At 39.5% G+C, this 17765-nt stretch overlaps 1 protein-coding gene across 2 annotated transcripts in view; it reads right to left on the bottom strand.

Annotated features, from left to right (window-relative positions):
• Nucleotides 1-2414: 2414 nt before the first annotated feature.
• Nucleotides 2415-17765, bottom strand: part of TOX (thymocyte selection associated high mobility group box) — a 301092-nt gene continuing 285741 nt past the window's right edge. The window contains exons 7-10 of one of the 2 annotated variants that reach the window (XM_065902916.1): nucleotides 11403-11792; nucleotides 10283-10324; nucleotides 4907-5058; nucleotides 2415-4604 (exon numbers count right to left, since the gene is read on the bottom strand). In XM_065902916.1, coding sequence (XP_065758988.1) covers nucleotides 4568-4604; nucleotides 4907-5058; nucleotides 10283-10324; nucleotides 11403-11792 — 621 coding nt within the window. In that variant the 3' untranslated portion in view covers nucleotides 2415-4567. The remainder of the gene's footprint in view (nucleotides 4605-4906; nucleotides 5059-10282; nucleotides 10325-11402; nucleotides 11793-17765) is intronic. The other variant, XM_065902917.1, reaches the window with a different exon arrangement.

The following is a 17765-nucleotide window of genomic DNA, read 5'->3' as shown; positions in this document are numbered from 1 at the left end:
CACAGAAAATCAACTATACGCCAATAATTTTTTTTTAAAGTTAAAAAAGGACCACTTCTTACCTTGGTGTAATTTAAGTAGAGCCAAGGAAATGGAGTCTTTAACTGGTTTCATCAAGTCATACTTGCACTCGGTAATGAGAAAAACAATTCAGTGTCCTGTTCATCAGTGTTTTAATTTAGCATTCTATAAACTTGGCTCCTGAAATCTCTCTCCTGCTCTCAACACTCCTACTTGTCTGACACCTTTTTTTTCTCCTTGGCTTCTCATTTTCTCGATGTGACTAGAGTATATTCCATCTTGTAGTTTTGTAACTAGAAACTCCTGTTTGATTATGCAGACCAAAAGACTATAGCATAACTCATTCCGAAATTCTTTCTTTTGGTAACCTTAGGTTTATTAATGAAAAATTTCCATTCTTCTTCACCTCCCAATTCTTGTCTGCAATAATTAATGCCCTTCTATATTTAAAGAGCTTTTAAATCATATAATGGCTGTTGAGGGTAGTTCGTGATGTACCGCTGGTGCTTGTACTTATCATTGCATTTATTGTGCACCTACTATGTGCAATGTGGAGAAGGAGGTGGCAGCCTACTCCAGTATTCTTGCCTGGGGAGCCCCATGGACAGAGGAGCCTGGTGGGCTACAGCCCATGGGGTCATGGAGAGTTGGACATGACTGAAGCGACTTAGCAGCACTACATGCAGTGACATTCCAAGTTGCTCTGGAGGTAAAGAAACCTCTCTGTTTTAAAACAGAGAGATCTGTACTGTTGGGTGACTCACATGAATTCATACATTAGGTGACTCAGTGTAGTAAGTGTCTGAGGGTTAAATTTATGATGTACCTTGCCTTGCCATCATTTCAATGTTCGGCCATCAGCAAAACAGGTGGATTTCTCTGTTTCTGTAGTTACCTTAAAATGAGAGTTATGAATGGAATAAGAAAATGCAGATCACATCTCCTTTCAACAAATGAACATTAAGAGAACACCTATATGTAACAAAACTTTCATGTTCCAGCAGATAGTCTATTTATTACAAATTTCCACTTAACTTTTTTACTATAACAAAGAAACAGGATGTTTATTGTGGTTTCCTAGAATCTGGAAATTTGAAATATTCTTTGTTTGGTTGAACGTAGCTGTCTGGGACTGACTGGAAGTGGGGAACCTAGTAGACAAACAACATTACTTCTCTGGGTCTTTTCACCTCAGACTTTGTAAAGAACTTCTAACTACATTTGAAATTATACTGACATTGTAGCTAAAACCCCATCATCTCTAATTCTCAACCATATTGGGTGGAACCATATGAAGTTGCCATTTTTTAGGTAAAAGAGTCATATGTAGGCATTTCATATGGCTCAGCCTAATTACCTTTCAAATATGTGGTGCAACTCTTTTGCAAAGGGTTCCTTTGTACAAAAGGTTCCTTTCCACAGGAAAGAAAAATTGACTGTTGATGTGCTTATTTTAAATTTTGAATTCATAAATCAAAAATAATTTCTTAGTAATGAATCTGAGTCAGGACACATGGTTCTTTGTTGTCACAGCCATTGGTGGATCACTGATGCCTTGATCACAAAGGACTCCTTCTCTTCAAGGCAACAAGGTAAAAATGATCCCAGAGACCAGCTTTCATCTTTAGCCATGTTCATTAGTTTGACAAACTCAAAGTTGTTATATGACTGATTTTCCATTGTCAGCTCACTCACAATGGAATGGCATTTGGGGTTTTGGATTATTTTTTCTTGTGGACATTACAGAGACAACTCAACCTTCTCCTAGCTGCTGTCAGACCTTTTTTCTCTTTTCTTTTCTAAAGAGTTGTAACTGTGACTTTGGTGTGTTGGGAAAGACATTCTAAGTTCAGCACTATCGCCAAGTTTCTCAGAATGCCTTTCCTGGAAGTCTGGGAATCCTATGGAGAGCTACGTAACAGAGAACTCGGTGGACACCATCACTGTTCCTTATGGTTACAAGTTGGGAGCTGTGGGCCCAGGCCGGATTCTGGCTTCCTGAAAAGTGGAGGGTTTCTCAGGCAACATCTGACAGAGGGTGTTCTCAGTGTTTCATGAAGGAACACCTGTGGCTGGGGTTCATCCCTTCTGGGCCTAATCACCTCTGCCATGAATTTTGGGATCTCTCCTTTGGCTGGGTGTGTCTTTCAGAGACTGATGGATATTCAAATAGAATACAGTCATGCATCATAAGAGTTTTTATTTTTATTTATGATGTATTTTCTTTTATCTTTTTTTTTTTTTTTTTTTTTACTGTTTTTGGTGTTGAGTGTCAACACTCTTTCTACCCTGGTTGCACACCTGCTCTAGAAAAACTGTAAACAACATTGTACTTTCCTGTAGAACCCACCTGTCAAAGCTGGTTGTTCTCATCCCGGTAATTAGTTTCTCAGTTTAGACTTGACACAAATGAGAATGTTACTTTAGCATAATATAATAAATAAAAGACATTAGGTAATTAGTAGTGCTGGTATATTTCTAAAATACTAAACAGACAAACAATAAACTGTGAACTTAATCACATGAGTTCTTATACAGTTTCAAGACAGGAAAATTGGAGCTCTCAGCTACAGTCATTTTAATAATCACATTGGATCTGCATTATTTATTAGTTATTACATGCTCAACTGATTCAAGGTTGTACAATGCCTAAAATCATTTCAAAGCAAGCATACCTTTTGTCTTTTGAATTCTGACTGGATTACATAATGCATATATTTGTATTTAGTTAAATTGCTAAGTTTATTTCACACTCCATGAAAAAGACATCAGCCATTCTCTTGATTTCCAACCAGACTGGTTTTCTTGATATAACTCTGTAAGGGCGTAATTTGCTCTTTCTGATGTAAAAGCTATGCCAGCCTTCAGCCAGATTCTCAATGCTTTTGGTTCTTTAGCAAATCCCTAGTACCCTCTGAGTACCCTCAGAATTCTCTTGGAAGACCCAGGAGTTCTGGAAAGAGAGGAGCTTGTGGAGGCACAAATGGCAACAAGATGCTCAGTTTCTATCAAATTTCAAACTGGGAATGCGTCCCCAAATTTCAAACTGGGAATGCGTCCCCTTTTCCTGCCTGGTTACTCACCTTCCATTTTTAGATATTCTGGACAATGTGCTTTCCCTTTCCTCCTGTCCCCAGTTTAATTCCTAAATGTTTTCTGAATTTTGTGAAAAGCATGCAGCTTGAGGAATTTTACTGATTTGACTTTAATTATTTTTTGGGAGGGGCAGGGGGAGGAAGTTTACAGAAATTACTAAAACCAGTTGAGAACCAAGAAGCCACCTTTTCCTCTCAGGTAGGGAGCTCATCTATTCAGTCTTGGAGCCTGCGTGACTTTTAGGGCAATCTTCTGTTCTATTGTATGAAGAAAGAAATTCTTAAATATCACAGTTTTTCATTTGCGTCAACCAAAGAAATATAGAAATAGAGGCTGGTTACTTAAATTTGCTGCTAAATGAAAAGTAGGTTTGGCTTTATTCACTGTAAAAACTAAATAATAAAGTATTCACACCAAGCGTGAATTTTTTTTTTGCCAGCAAAAGTTAAAACATCAAAGAAATCTCTTTCAAATACTAACAAATTTACTTACAAACACCTATATTTATTATTTCATAAATAGGCGCAACAGTTTCCATAAAAAAAGATTAAATACAGACACATATGAAGAAACAATAATACAGAGCCCTATGTAAAGGTTATAATTTAGCTGTTTTCAATCTCTTTCTGCATCTAATAAAATACCAGGTAAGCATTTGGCAGTTTTATACATAAAAGGGCTTAAATGACATTAACTAACCATTACACAAAAAGTGATACAAAAAAGCAATTTTTCTGCAGTACAAAATAAACGGTGTTTGCGCTTCCCCTCACACTAGTTTCTTTTTGTCTGATCAATGAGACAAAGCCAATTTGTTTTTAAATTAAAATCATTTGGGAGTATGTTTTTTTCAAATATTTTGAAAATATAGAACTATTAGTTGTTTTAAAAATGAAGTAAAAATATGAATGTTTGCCAATTTAACCCCTATTGTGAAATCAATAAACTGGAATGAGCCAGTTTCAAATCACAATTTAGCTACAAAAACATTCACATTTTATACTCTAGGAGAGTGTGACATAGATGCTATTTACAAACTTGCTATGACTGCTACATCAAGCCATTTAAAAAGTCTTTAGTAGTTTCATATAAACACCCATTATGAAAACCAATGGAAAATCCAGGACTTTTATCCAAGACATCTATAGTTGCTAAGGCAGTTACTATAGCGCAGCACTTCACAGCAAAAAACCAACATAAAATCTGAATGGTCCAAAGTTCCTTCAGGGAAGAAGAAAAACAATGTCCATAAAGGATTAAAAAAATAATAAGGATAAAGAAGCATGACTATTTCTTCCAGAGTGGGTGACCCACAAGCTCAAATGGTCCTAAGTGCTTAGCAACTTGTATTTTTTCTAATAAAATGGAGAACTGCCTTGACTGTACAAAGCAATCCATGGTGAAAAGACTTCCCTGAATGCCTCAGTGGAAAGAAGAGGTGTCTGGAGTTTCAGGTAAGGTACAGTGCTTTGTCCCTCTGCATGCCCCTGTGTGGAGAGAAAATAGACAAGCAACCGGTGTTAACAGGACAGCCGTGCTATGGGTGACCAAGGGGGATGTGTCTGTCTGCTCTAGCTTGAGGGGTGGGGTTGGGCATGGGGAAAGTGCACGGTGAAAGCCAACAGGATTTAAAGGCATTTACTCTTGGAACGCTTAAAGATTTCTGGTTTTGCGAAAATGGAACCATTCCAGATTATCTTTTGGAAAGCTGGAAGAAATACAGGCTCGTTCCATGACATGCCTGTTATGAGAGCTGTCTGCCACCAGGTGGCGCCGGCCGGCCGCTTACCCACTACTGCAGTAGTCGTTACTCCAGTCCACCGGCTGGGTGGGAGGGTTTCTGCACCCGGAGCGCACATACTCCATGGCCTGGGTGACCACCTGTGCAGCTGTAGATGTAGGACTGATTATGGCCTGATAGTCTGGTTGAAGATTAAATCCCTGAGGAGCAAAGCAAGTCCACAAATAAGGATCAAAGTGCCTTGTTAAGAAGAAAAGCACCTAAATATTTAGCCACTGTTTGCAAACACTACTGCCTTCTTGCTCGTGCCCCTGCAAGGGTAAGCTAATCCCAAGAACCATGAAAACTTAAAACAAAGATGGAAGAGAAGTGCCCACACTCCATCTTTCTCACCTTTCCTTTAGCCATGTGTTACTTGACTTGTACTCTTGAGCAGATACATTGAATTGAGAAACAATGTAAAATTTAGAAAAGCCAACTCAACCAAAACAAAGGGAAAAGGCCCTAAACCCCTCAGAGTTTATGTTTTCTGTCTAACCTAAGGATACATTAATAGTTAATCCCCAGAATATGCAACAGAATCTTTTCTGAAGGATTCAGGCAGCAGGTGGCTGAGTGTTTTATTAGACTACACCTATTCACATATTGTTCTCAAAACCCTTTTCCTTCATTCAATCACAAAGGGACCATCTGCTTCTTCTTTTATTTGTACTTCTTTCTCAGCTAAAAATTTCAACCAAAGCTTTTTAACAGTTGTTGGACTAATACAGGGAAGGAGATTCAAAACAATTTGCCACTGGAAAACACAGAGGAGGAAAAGTATAAGACAGAGCAAATATTTTTTAATTGAAAAGTCTATTAACTGGCAAATAATAATCAGACTTCAGGAAGGTTCTTTTAACACACTGGTGTGGTGAAGTGTTGACTTTTAATCCTTGCAGAGCTATTAAAAATTCAAGGACAGAGTCTCTGAAGTAGATAGCTGTATCTGGTAAACAAAAAGCATTATACGCTAAGAGTTATTTTTAGCTTATCTGGTGAATTCAAGGGCTGCATAAGCAAGCTTTGCTGGAAATGACCAAAAAAAGCAACTTAATTAATCTCATGGTTGTCTCTTTTTGCAGCAGATTTCATACATGGTTTTTACCCACTGAAAAACCAAGAGATTTAAAAACAAATCATTTTCCATTTATTTGCAGGGAGCTTCTTTTGAAGGAATAATATTGTTGAGATTTTATCTTTTTAAAAAAATTCAGCAGAATGATCAGAGAATTGATTTTGAACTAAGGCTATTTCCTTAGACTTTTATTCATTTGCAGGTACCCTGGGTAAAGACTCAAAGACATCTATTATCAAATGTCCTCAATTCTCAATATTGGCTTTAGGGTATTAAATTATTTTCCATTCAAGGGATAAAGACTTCAAGCCAATGTCCAGGCAAACTCCCCACAAAGCTGCTCATGAAAGACAGAGCACTGAAAGACTGGAAACAAATCACTGAAAAGTGGAGTATTCAGTCAGCTTGGTTATTTGACCTCACACAGCCTGGAAAGAGTAGTGTTTCCTAAACCAACAACTGGTTTGTGAGAGGGAAGTTTGTTTATGTAGATACCACCTGCAGCTTCAGCCATAAACATTTTCCAAAGCAGGGGTGTGTGAGAAGCGAGAGGAATATAACTGGATGTTTGGTACTCCAGCCCTTTCCAGGCTGACGTCCACTCTCTCTCCAGACCATCTTGCGTCTGGTCCTGAAATGTCTTAATGGGGCTTACTGTGCAGTTTTCTGGATCTCTTTCCCAAGTGTCTTGTGTAATGCTAGGCAGACAAGCAGGAAAAGGCCCCCAGGGAGAGGAACCTCAGGCTGATTTTTATTTCGGCCCCCTCATCAGGGCTGCCCAGTGACCAGAGAGTGTGTTGCTTACTGGATATTCTCAGGGTCAAGCCCACAGTAGTGGCTCAATAAATCATGTTTTCCAATAAATGAATTTTAACATCCAACTATTTGATGCTACTCTTCGAAAGGCCTGGTGAATATAACTGTGTAAATACCAAGGCTTCCCTATCTTTTTAATGTAAAGTTCTCCACATTGGATTTTTGCACAGTCAACAAAACATAACTTAAAAGTAAATAAGTCTGAAAACTAGAGTAGTTGAAAATATCTCATGTTAGGTGAAGGTATGGAAACATATGAGAAAGCAAAAAATAAATAAAAACAATCCAACCTGCTTCTATCCAATACCACACAATAAAAGAACAGAAATGACCATTGCTTTTTTTCTATCCAATGAACATGGCCCCTCAAAGCTGGGAAAGAGAGTATCAGGAGAACATTAATTTTTAAGTGATCGGTTTAAGATTAAATGGGTAACTTCAGTTTATAAAACCAAAATGATGTGTTATCTACAAAGCTCAAAGATTTAAAATTTAGCTGACTTCAATGCCTAAATTTAAGATCACTAGTATTAAAACAAACATGGACCAAGGAAAAGACAAACAAAGCCTGAAGAACATAATTTTACTTGCTTTCAATTTAGGAAATGAAACTTTTTTCTGATGACTGTATTAAGAGATGCTGAGGTCAAACCCAGAAATAACGGTATTTTTATTATTGTTGTAAGTATGAAACAACAATGATGATAGAAAGTTTTGAAAAAATGTTTGCTTAATGATCTAATTAAACAAGACTGAATATTTTGCATTTTAATGCTCAAGAGAAAAATCACCAACTGTTTTGTAGCATGCCTGGAATTTTAAATTTCATTTTCTGGTGCCAGATTGAAATAAAAATAGGAAACATGATAAAGATTAATTTGATGTCAGAAGGGACATTTGCTCTTTAATTAGATTTCTGTAGCCCTAGCAGTTTTGTTGTGCCACCATATCAAGTCCTAAAAAAGCCTGCAGCAATACCAAACCGTGATCCTTGTATCCACACTTTACTGGGAACTAATTTCATTTCCTGCCTGTCTGGAGAGGTCTTTTCAACAGGCATCAATGTTTTTGTCTTCACAACTGATTTATTCATCAATCTCAATGTGATTTTTTTAAACCTTTAAATTACACCCAAATCCTAAAGCAGCTGTTTATTACACAAGGAAATTGAAAATCTGTCTGTGTGATATCATACAAAGATTTTTTTTCTTAAGGTTATAAAGGAAGTTGACAGATATTAATGATTTTTTTCTCTTGACCTCATTCGACAATATAGTGAACAGGAAAAAAGGGAGAAAACTGGACTGAAAAATAAACCCTAGGTCTATGGGTTTAGTGTATAAAATATTACTCTATAAAAAATAAAACTATTACTCCTAGTGGATGATATGATCATTTTTAGGATACATTCATTTCCAAAAGGATAATAAAATAGCTAAAGTAATGCTGAAATATGAAACATTTCTGTAAAAATACAGTAGCCATGAACTTTCCTGCTCTTTCTTTCTCTTTTTCTTTTTTGGTGTTTGAAAATGGGAACATGGCCAGGAAGCAAACACCTTCTCGATAAAGATGATGAATCCAACAGGTCTAATTCCAGCCATCAGCTTTCTGCAACCCACTTTGATGACATGAACACTGGCCCCACAGAACACTCTGATTGTAATAAACTGAGTTACATGGAGGCATGACCGACACTCTGGATCTGATTTTAGGGTTATCAATTCATTGAGACTTGGAGTCCTCTTAACCTGCAGGATTCTCTCCAGTGATCTACCTTGACTCTGACCTCACTGCCCATCACTCTCCGTTCCTCACCATGCTCCTCACTGGCCTCCTTTCAATGTCCTGGATAAGCTATATTCCTCCCAACTGGCCCTCCAGGCCAGAGTCCCTTCTCCTTGCTATGCTCTCTGCTAGTATCCATCCCACCCCCTTCCCACCCTCTGATTCCGAGGGCTGCCTCCTCTTCTCTGCCTGCTCTTGAGAGATGCTTCTTTATCCGTCCCAGCCAAAGGCCTGTTATTCCTTCACACACCCTGTAGTTTGTCCCATGGGATCCTAATAACTTACCTGTTTATCTTATTCCCACTGCTCCCCTTCTCCATTCCACCCCCAACTCTGATGTGAGCTCCATAGGGGTAGAAGCTGCTCAATTTCAGACAGCGCCTGGCATGTGTTAAGGGGTTCAATGAATCTTTTTTGAATAAACGAAAAATTTTTAAACTTTTAAGGATTTGAGATTCTACAAACTAGCCTGTAATTTCTTCTAATATTTAAGCTTCTGCAGCTCATTTTTTTTTATTCCTTCATTTGTTAACTTGTCCCTTCAGCAGTTATTTTATTGATTACCTACAATGATCAAGGCATCATAGTGATTTTAGTTACCATGGTCTCTGCAGCAGCACTGACTCTCCATTTTGGGTTTTTGCCATTTTGTCTTCTATTATTAATGTAAGTTAAAGTCAAGTCCTACATCTCAATAAGAAAACTTTCTGAGATACACTAATAGAACTCACTTAAATATTGATGAGTAACGTGTCCAATGTAATCTGTCCTATTTTTCCCTATTAAGATTCTATATGGAAAGACACATCTCCTGAGTTTCCAAATGTGGCCCTATATAATTCAGAAATGTTTGAAAACTATTCAGGGTCACATCTAGCTCATCTAAGGTATAGAGTATAAATAGACAATGAACTGTCTCTGAGTGGATAAATTAATAAAAAGTGTTCTCTCTTTACAGAGCTCTGGCCCCCAACCTGGGGAGTGGACCACATCTCCTGTATTTTTTTCTCTGAGAAGAAACACCCCTCACTCCAGCACTGAGAGAGAAACATGGGCCCTCAGCTGGGTAAGTTGAGGTACCCTTAGGCAGAAGTCAACCCACCGCACTGAAAGTCTCTCAGCTCTTCACTCACACACTACTGGTTCATTAAAATGCAAGGAACCCACGAATGTCCCTTTTATCAAGAGTAATGTCTGATGGAAAGAAGGACCCTATTAATGTCACTCACTGGTCACAAACCTGCCGTAGACAAGGAGGTCGGTCTTTCCCAGTGAGTCTACAGCTCGTCTGTTGAACAGGTAAGTCAGTCATCTGAGCTTTATCAATATCCTTGGCTTGGGGACCAAAGAAGACTTCGGTAGAGAGATGAGTCCTTTGCTCTCCATGATCATTTAATCTCAGAACTAACTAGGATTTACAGAGCCTCCCAAATCTTAGGAGAAACTGTTAAGAATTGACAAGAATAATTAAGAGTGAGAAGCAGTAGGCCTAGCATTTAAGAATCAAGGGAGGGGATATATGTATACCTATGGCTGATTCATGTTGAGGTTTGACAGAAAACAACAAAATTCTGTAAAGTCATTATCCTTCAATTAAAAAAAAAAAAAGAATCTAGGATCTGACTACTGAACAGGGCTAGGTTTGAATTCCAGCTCTGACCTATGGGCAAGTTAGTCAACTCTGCTGAGCTCTGTCCTCTCACCTGTGAGATGAAGGCAAGGTCAGGACCTGCACTGTGAATTTTCTGAAATCAAAGAGGAGGTAAGGTAATGTATTAAGGTTTGCAATTGTTACCGTTTGGAAATCCTGTCTATAATAACAATAATAAAAATGGATTTAGGACTATGTTTATCTGATTCCTATTTCTGCCTCCCCTCCCCCACTGTGGCCAACTATAGACTATATCAGAGGGCTCCTATATCACTCTTATAGGAAGACTTTGCATATTTAATTATAGACCTGGGAACAACAGTCATTGGATTATGAAAGTGATAGCTTAATTTGATATAATTTATAGTTTCTACCTTGACCTGTTTTTTTAAAACACATTTTTAGGATTTTTAAATGCTTTATATTCAGTTTACTTTACATCATTTGCTCCTAATTCTCAAATTTTAAAATAACCCTAAAATCCAGAAGGAAAACAAGTTCAAAGACAAGTTAAGCTAAGATTGCACACAAATGGTTTCCATAATTGTGGGGTAGACATGGAGGCTTCTAAACCTCCTGTGTTTTCTAATCTATGTAGAAGCCAGATATCCATTTTAAAATAAAACTCTGGTTAGGTTAACATTTTCATTTCTTAGGACTTTTAAGGTTGTACCAAATTTGATACTTCTGACCAGAAATAGTGGGCCTGATTTCATCTTGCAGGATTTGTTGGATTCAACAAGTGTATCATCAAGAATTTCTCATTTCTGAATAATACACTGATTATATATGTATATGTGTATATATATGTGTGTGTGTGTGTATGTATGTATGTATATATGGCAGACTTCTCAACCCCAAAGAGATCTTTAGCAGTAGTGGCATCTGAAAACAACAAATGCACCTCACTCAAAGGCAGAAAACAGGGAGAGTGACGAGAAAGATGGGTACCGTGGGAAAGAAGTCAGGGATTATGAAAGGCAGAAGCTGTTCTGATCCTGCGAGGCTGCCTGACTCACCCCTGCAAGTTAATTTTCAGGAAGCAGGTATTTGCTGAAGACCTCCCATTCTCTCTCCACTTACAGAGAAGAATGGAACCCCCACCCAATCCACTGGAGGTACAGACGCTCCAGCACCTCTGAAGGGGAGCCCAGGGCCCAGCCTGCACATACCTGCTGCATGGTGGGGGAGTGTAAGGCGGGCTGGACCTGCATGGGGAGCTGGGTCCCCAGGGGCTGCTGCATGGAGAGCGGCTGGTGCTGCTGCAGGTTGAGATGCTGGTGAAGAGGGGGGCTGATCTGGAGGGGAGGAGGGGGGGACACGGCCATGTTGGCTATAGAGACAGTCACTGGCATTTGGTTGTTGGCCTTGGGTGCTATGCTCCTGGGGAGACTGGGATGCATGGCGGTTAGGTGAGGGTTCATTCCTGGTTGTTGGTGGTAGTGGGAACTTAGGTACAGAGCTGAGTGGGCCTGGCTGGGCCCGGGGAACACAGATGGTGGCTTGGCATTGATCAGCTGCGGAGGCTGAGCCGACTTCACGTCAACAGGCTCGCTGTAGCTCTGTGGAGAAACAAACAGGAACTGAGTTAAGCGGACACGCAGGCGCTGCTTTTTCTTAGCAAGATGCTCTGTGAGTTCACTCGTGAACAGTCACATGGATCAACACCTGTTACTACTCTTGACTCCAAGAACTCCTCCATCATCACTTGCCACATGACCTTATGCAAGCCTGAGCTCATTCCACCTCTTTTATGAAATCTAAAACAATGTATGTTGACATTTTTTCTTTGCTTGAATGTTAAGCTCTAATTTGGTGCCTTTTCTCATCTCCAAAGATGAAAAGATGAGGGGTGCATGTGGTGGATGCAGTCAGAGTCCTACCAGGAACTATCAGTGCGGCTCACTTGGAAGGGAAGTCAGTGAGGGAGTTTTTCTGTTGACTACATGCTTTGCTTTTTATTTTTTCTTTTTATATTCTCAATGACCTTGACATTAGGTATTGCACAAAGAAAACAAAGTTGGTTGATGGAACTGGATAAGGAAGAAAGAGTTGAAAAATGCCTTTCTGAAGTCATATAAAACCACATTAATATATCTTCAAAGTAATTGGAAGTGGAACTCATCTTGATTTTTTAAAAGAGTTGGTGATGAATTGTCCTCAATAATGAACTGGATAAAAATAATCTCTCTTAGAAATTTTAGACTCCATCATAAATTAATACAATTTTCCCCGAATTTTTTTACACACATTCAAATGGTCATTTCCTAATAATCTTTTTAATTGACTTAAAATCTAGACATTTCAGTGGAAGCTGAAAAGTATCGAGTGAACCCCAAGGTGTTTCTTCTTGGGCATGAACCTGCCTCCTACTTTTGCTGAGAGGAAGAGACTGCAAAATAAATGGTAAAAAGTGAAACCAGGTGGAGAAAGAAGATGCTAAAATTTCCTTCTGGAGAAAAAAGTCACTTGGTCAAAATCAGGTCCTGAGGGTGCATCTGTGCCTTTATTCCGTGCCTCTGATGTCATGTTTCTTCCATCAATAAGTCAGCAAAAGCCTCTCGCTACCCAGCACAGCAGGGCCTTCCTGGGCTTCCCTTGCTCAGTTTTCTTGCAGCTCGGGCACTTTTAGGAGTCTGGTTCGTCACATACGGTGACAGGAAACTCCATGTAGGGACTTCATTGCACAAGTCAGCCAGCAACACAACTCGCTTCCTCCCCACAGTGTAGGGGATTGAGTGAGAGCCACAGGAAGAACGGTTCTGTGTGTGTGTTGACTGCAGGAGGCCAGGCTGGGGTGCTGGACTGGTGGGCTCACATACTCTCTGCATAGGAGTGACCTGAATGACATCTCTAAAAATACATCAACCATGGAGATGTGGGGTCCTGCGAGACCCTGATTACTCCATGCAGAGTAGATAGTAAGGTGAGCCCTAAAGAACTCAAGTTCCACCAAAGAACCTTCTCATTATATTTTTCCGTGTTAGCAGTGATGCAGTTTTCTGAAACAGAAGTAGACATTAACTCCCTGTCTTCTGCATTAACATGAAACAGGTCAAAGATTGTTCACAAAAATTTTCAAGGGAAGGCTTTGGATCAAGAGTTTAACTAAATATAGTACCTAAAAGGAACTTTCAATTGATAAAAAAAACTTGAGTCATTTTCTTTTTTTTTGCTTCCATTTAAAAAGTCTTATTGCTGGAATGCAGAGCAGTGAACAATTAAAGGAAAAGGTCAAATGAGTGAACTCAGGCTGTGTAAACAGTGACTTGTTTTACATCAGAATAACATAGACTGCAGTGATATGCCTCAAAAACCATCCCATATATGCCAAGAAGATTAGGTACTTGTACTTGTTGCCTGTGTGTTTAAGTCATGTGGGAAAGTGTTTTCATTGTGCTGCATTCTTACTTCTTTTCCCAGTTGTGGAAGGACTAATTTCATATTTAGTCACACACTGTGCCAATTTCATACAGGAAAGGAACAATCACATAACGACCAAGAGAGCTACAAAAATCAATACATGTTAGTGCATCTTACTTTTTGTTTTATAGTTGCTTAAACTTTTTAAATAGAAGAAAAATCACTCACAATTCCTATACTATCAAAATTATAAAATAGATGTCGCTGTAAAACGTTTTCACTTTTTATTTCTGGAGCCAATAATCACATCATTATCTAGTGACATGGTGTACACAGAGCAGTAGATAGGTATCCTGAGCGTGTGTGTGCACGTGTGTGTATGTGAAGACAAAAAGACATGTTCAGATATGTTCATACATTCATCTCAGGCATTCCAACAATATTTAAACAAGCCTAAAATACGTGAACCGTGAACTTCCAGATGTGCAAGCTGGTTTTAGAAAAGGCAGAGGAACCAGAGATCAAATTGCCAACATCCGCTGGATCATCGGAAAAGCAAGAGAGTTCCAGAAAAACACCTATTTCTGCTTTATTGACTACGCCAAAGCCTTTGACTGTGTGGATCACAATAAACTGTGGAAAATTCTGAAAGAGATGGGAATACCTGACCACCTGACCTGCCTCCTGAGAAACCTGTATGCAGGTCAGGAAGCAACAGTTAGAACTGAACATGGAACAACAGACTGGTTCCAAATAGGAAAAGGAGTAGGTCAAGGCTGTATGTTGTCACCCTGCTTATTTAACTTCTATGCAGAGTACATCACGAGAAACGCTGGGCTGGAAGAAGCACAAGCTGGAATCAAGATTGCCAGGAGAAATATCAATAAGCTCAGATATGCAGATGACACCACCCTTATGGCAGAAAGTGAAGAAGAAATAAAAAGCCTCTTGATGACAGTGAAAGAGGAGAGTGAAAAAGTTGGCTTAAAGCTCAACATTCAGAAAACTAAGATCATGGCATCTGGTCCCATCACTTCATGGCAAATAGATGGGGAAACAGTGGAAACAGTGGCTGATTTTATTTTTTTGGGCTCCAAAATCACTGCAGATGGTGACTGCAGCCATGAAATTAAAAGACGCTTACTCCTTGGAAGGAAAGTTATGACCAACCTAGATAGCATATTAAAAAGCAGAGACACTCCTTTGCCAACAAAGGTCTGTCTGGTCAAGGCTATGGTTTTTCCAGTGTTCATGTATGGATGTGAGAGTTGGACTGTGAAGAAAGCTGAGTGCTGAAAAATTGATGCTTTTGAACTATGGTGTTGGAGAAGACTCTTGAGAGTCCCTTGGACTGCAAGGAGATCTAACCAGTCCATCCTAAAGGAGATCAGCCCTGGGTGTTCATTGGAAGGAATGATGCTGAAGCTGAAACTCCAGTACTTTGGCTACCTCATGCAAAGAGTTGACTCATTGGAAAAGACCCTGCTGCTGTGAGGGATTGGAGGCAGGAGGAGAAGTGGACAACAGAGGATGAGATGGCTGGATGGCATCACCAACCTGATGGACATGGGTTTGAGTAAACTCCGGGAGTTGGTGATGGACAGGGAGGCCTGGCATGCTGTGATTCATGGGGTCGCAAAGAGTCAGACACGACTGAGTGACTGAACTGAACTGAAAAGTTTGTCCAGGATTTTAGGTACCATCTTACAGAAAAAAGCCAAATGAATTTTTGGTCAGGCCAGTACTTATGTTACATTTAGAAATTACTAATTGTAGTAGGTACAGATGCTCAGCAAGCAGGTAGTAGGTACAGATGCTCAGCAACTGACTTCATGGACCAGAAGTCAGTTCTGGTGAGCAGTTTTAGCGACAAAACAAGTTTTAGGGACTTTGCCCCCAAAACAGTTTCCAAACTGTATTAGAGGGGGTTGTAGAAAAATAAATGTCCTTCAAAAACAATTTTCCATGACAAAATATGTGTGGGAAGAGCACTGGGTCACGGGCGGTTAGGAGGGCTCCTCTCCTGCAGGACTTGTCCGAGCCTTCAGTGTGTAATGTACACTGTGAATTTAGAGGGATATCAGAGAAGTCTTTCCTTAGTGGGTCATTTCACTGAAATAGTCTTCAATTGGAAACTAATTCCGAAGATGAATTAATAAATTACACAAACATATCTAAAATGATAAATAGAACATACATTTCAATTTGAATAGTCATATCTCTTGCCTCAAATAAACTAATTTGTATTGCCTCCAAATACATACTTAAATTACATCTGTCTAGGTGTAATATCAAAATTATCCTTTGTTTCATGTTTACCAGAATACTATCTATATAGAGAATTTCATATTCTAGGTGACACCATTTTCTGAAGGAATTAGCAAATTGATAACTTCTCAACTGTAGCCTAGAATTGCTAAGGCATAGGGCTTCCCTGGTGGTCAGACAGTAAAAAAGCTGCCTGCAATCCCGGAGACCCAGATTTGATCCCTGGGTTGAGAAGATCCCCTGGAGAAAGGAATGGCAACCGACTCCAGCATTCTTGCCTGGAGAATTTCATGGGCAGAGAAACCTGATAGGCTACAGTCCATGGAACTGCAAAGAGTCGGACATGACTGAGTGACTAACACTTTCAGTTTTCTTCAGACACAGTAAGGCAAAATTCAAAATAAACCACAAATCAAATTCTCCTGAATTCCACTTTCTAAACTGTGTAGAGATAAAGACAGACACACAGACACAGACAGAAACCTACTTGAGATACTTCATTGCCAACTTTGAGAAGATTCTCTTTTCTCATGGTAACTAAACACAAAATCAAGACTGCTAGGAGAAATATCAATAATCTCAGATATGCAGATGACACCACTCTTATGTCATAAAGTGAAGAAGAACTAAAGAGCCTCTTGATGAAAGTGAAAGAGAAGAGTGAAAAACTTGGCTTAAAGCTCAACATTCAGAAGACTAAGATCATGGCATCTGGTCCCATCACTTCATGGCAAATAGAGGGGAAATAATGGAAACAATGTTTATGTTTTTGGGCTCCAAAATCACTGCAGATGGTGACTGCAGCCATGAAATTTAAAGACGCTTGCTCCTTGGAAGAAAAGTTATGACCAACCTAGACAGCATATTAAAAATCAGAGACATCACTTTGCCAACAATGGTCCGTCTAGTTAAAGCTATGGTTTTTCCAGTAGTCATGTATGAATGTGAGAATTGGACTATAAAGAAAGCTGAGTGCCTAAGAAATGATGTTTTGAACTGTGGTTTTGGAGAAGACTCTTGAGAGTCCCTTGGACTGCAAGGAGATCAAACCAGGCAATCCTAAAGGAAATCAGTCCTGAATATACATTGGAAGGACTGATGCTGAAACTGAAATTCTAATCCTTCGGCCATCTGACATGAAGAACTGACTCACTGGAAAAGACCCTGATGCTGGGAAAGACTGAAGGCAGGAGGAGAAGGGGACGATAGAGCATGAGATGGTTGGATGGCATCATTGACTTGATGGACACAGGTTTGGGTGGACTCCGGGAGTTGCTGATGGACAGGGAAGCCTGGTGTGCTGCAGTCCATGGGGTCACAAAGAGTTGGACATGACTGAGCGACTGAACTGAACTGAAACACAAAATATTTTGTCTATTTAGCCATTTGTTTGTCATTTTTCTTCTCCATTCTAAAGCATGAAGAGATCAGTACTGTTAAGCCTATTTTGAAAGAGTAGTAGTTTTTAATCACTACAAGGACTATAACAAGTCAAACAAATTTCCAAAACTAAGGATTTAGACAACACTTGAAACAATTTTTAACACACACAGAGAAAAATTTTTAGGAAGTTACGTTCTCCCTACACTTTTGAAGTCGCTGAATATGACAAGATAAGTAATGAAAGTAGCCATGCGCCTAAACATGGCAGACACTGCACTGGGAGTTCTTTTCCTGTATTCTCTCTTCACCATAGTTTCCTGCACCATCAGGAAAGGATGTTTTTTGGGGGGCTGCATGGCTTGCGGGATCTTAGTTCCCCCACCAGGGACTGAAACTGTCCCTGGCAGTAAGAGTGCTGAATCCTAACCACTGGACTACCAGGGGATTCCCAGGAAAGGATTGTTTAAAGGTCGGGAGTAGAATCTTGTGTGTCCCATGCATCTGTCACAGTGCCAAGTACA

The sequence above is a fragment of the Muntiacus reevesi genome, chromosome 12, assembly GCF_963930625.1.
Source record: "Muntiacus reevesi chromosome 12, mMunRee1.1, whole genome shotgun sequence".
Taxonomy (NCBI): Eukaryota; Metazoa; Chordata; class Mammalia; order Artiodactyla; family Cervidae; genus Muntiacus; species Muntiacus reevesi.
This window is presented reverse-complemented; position numbering and strand designations above follow the sequence as displayed.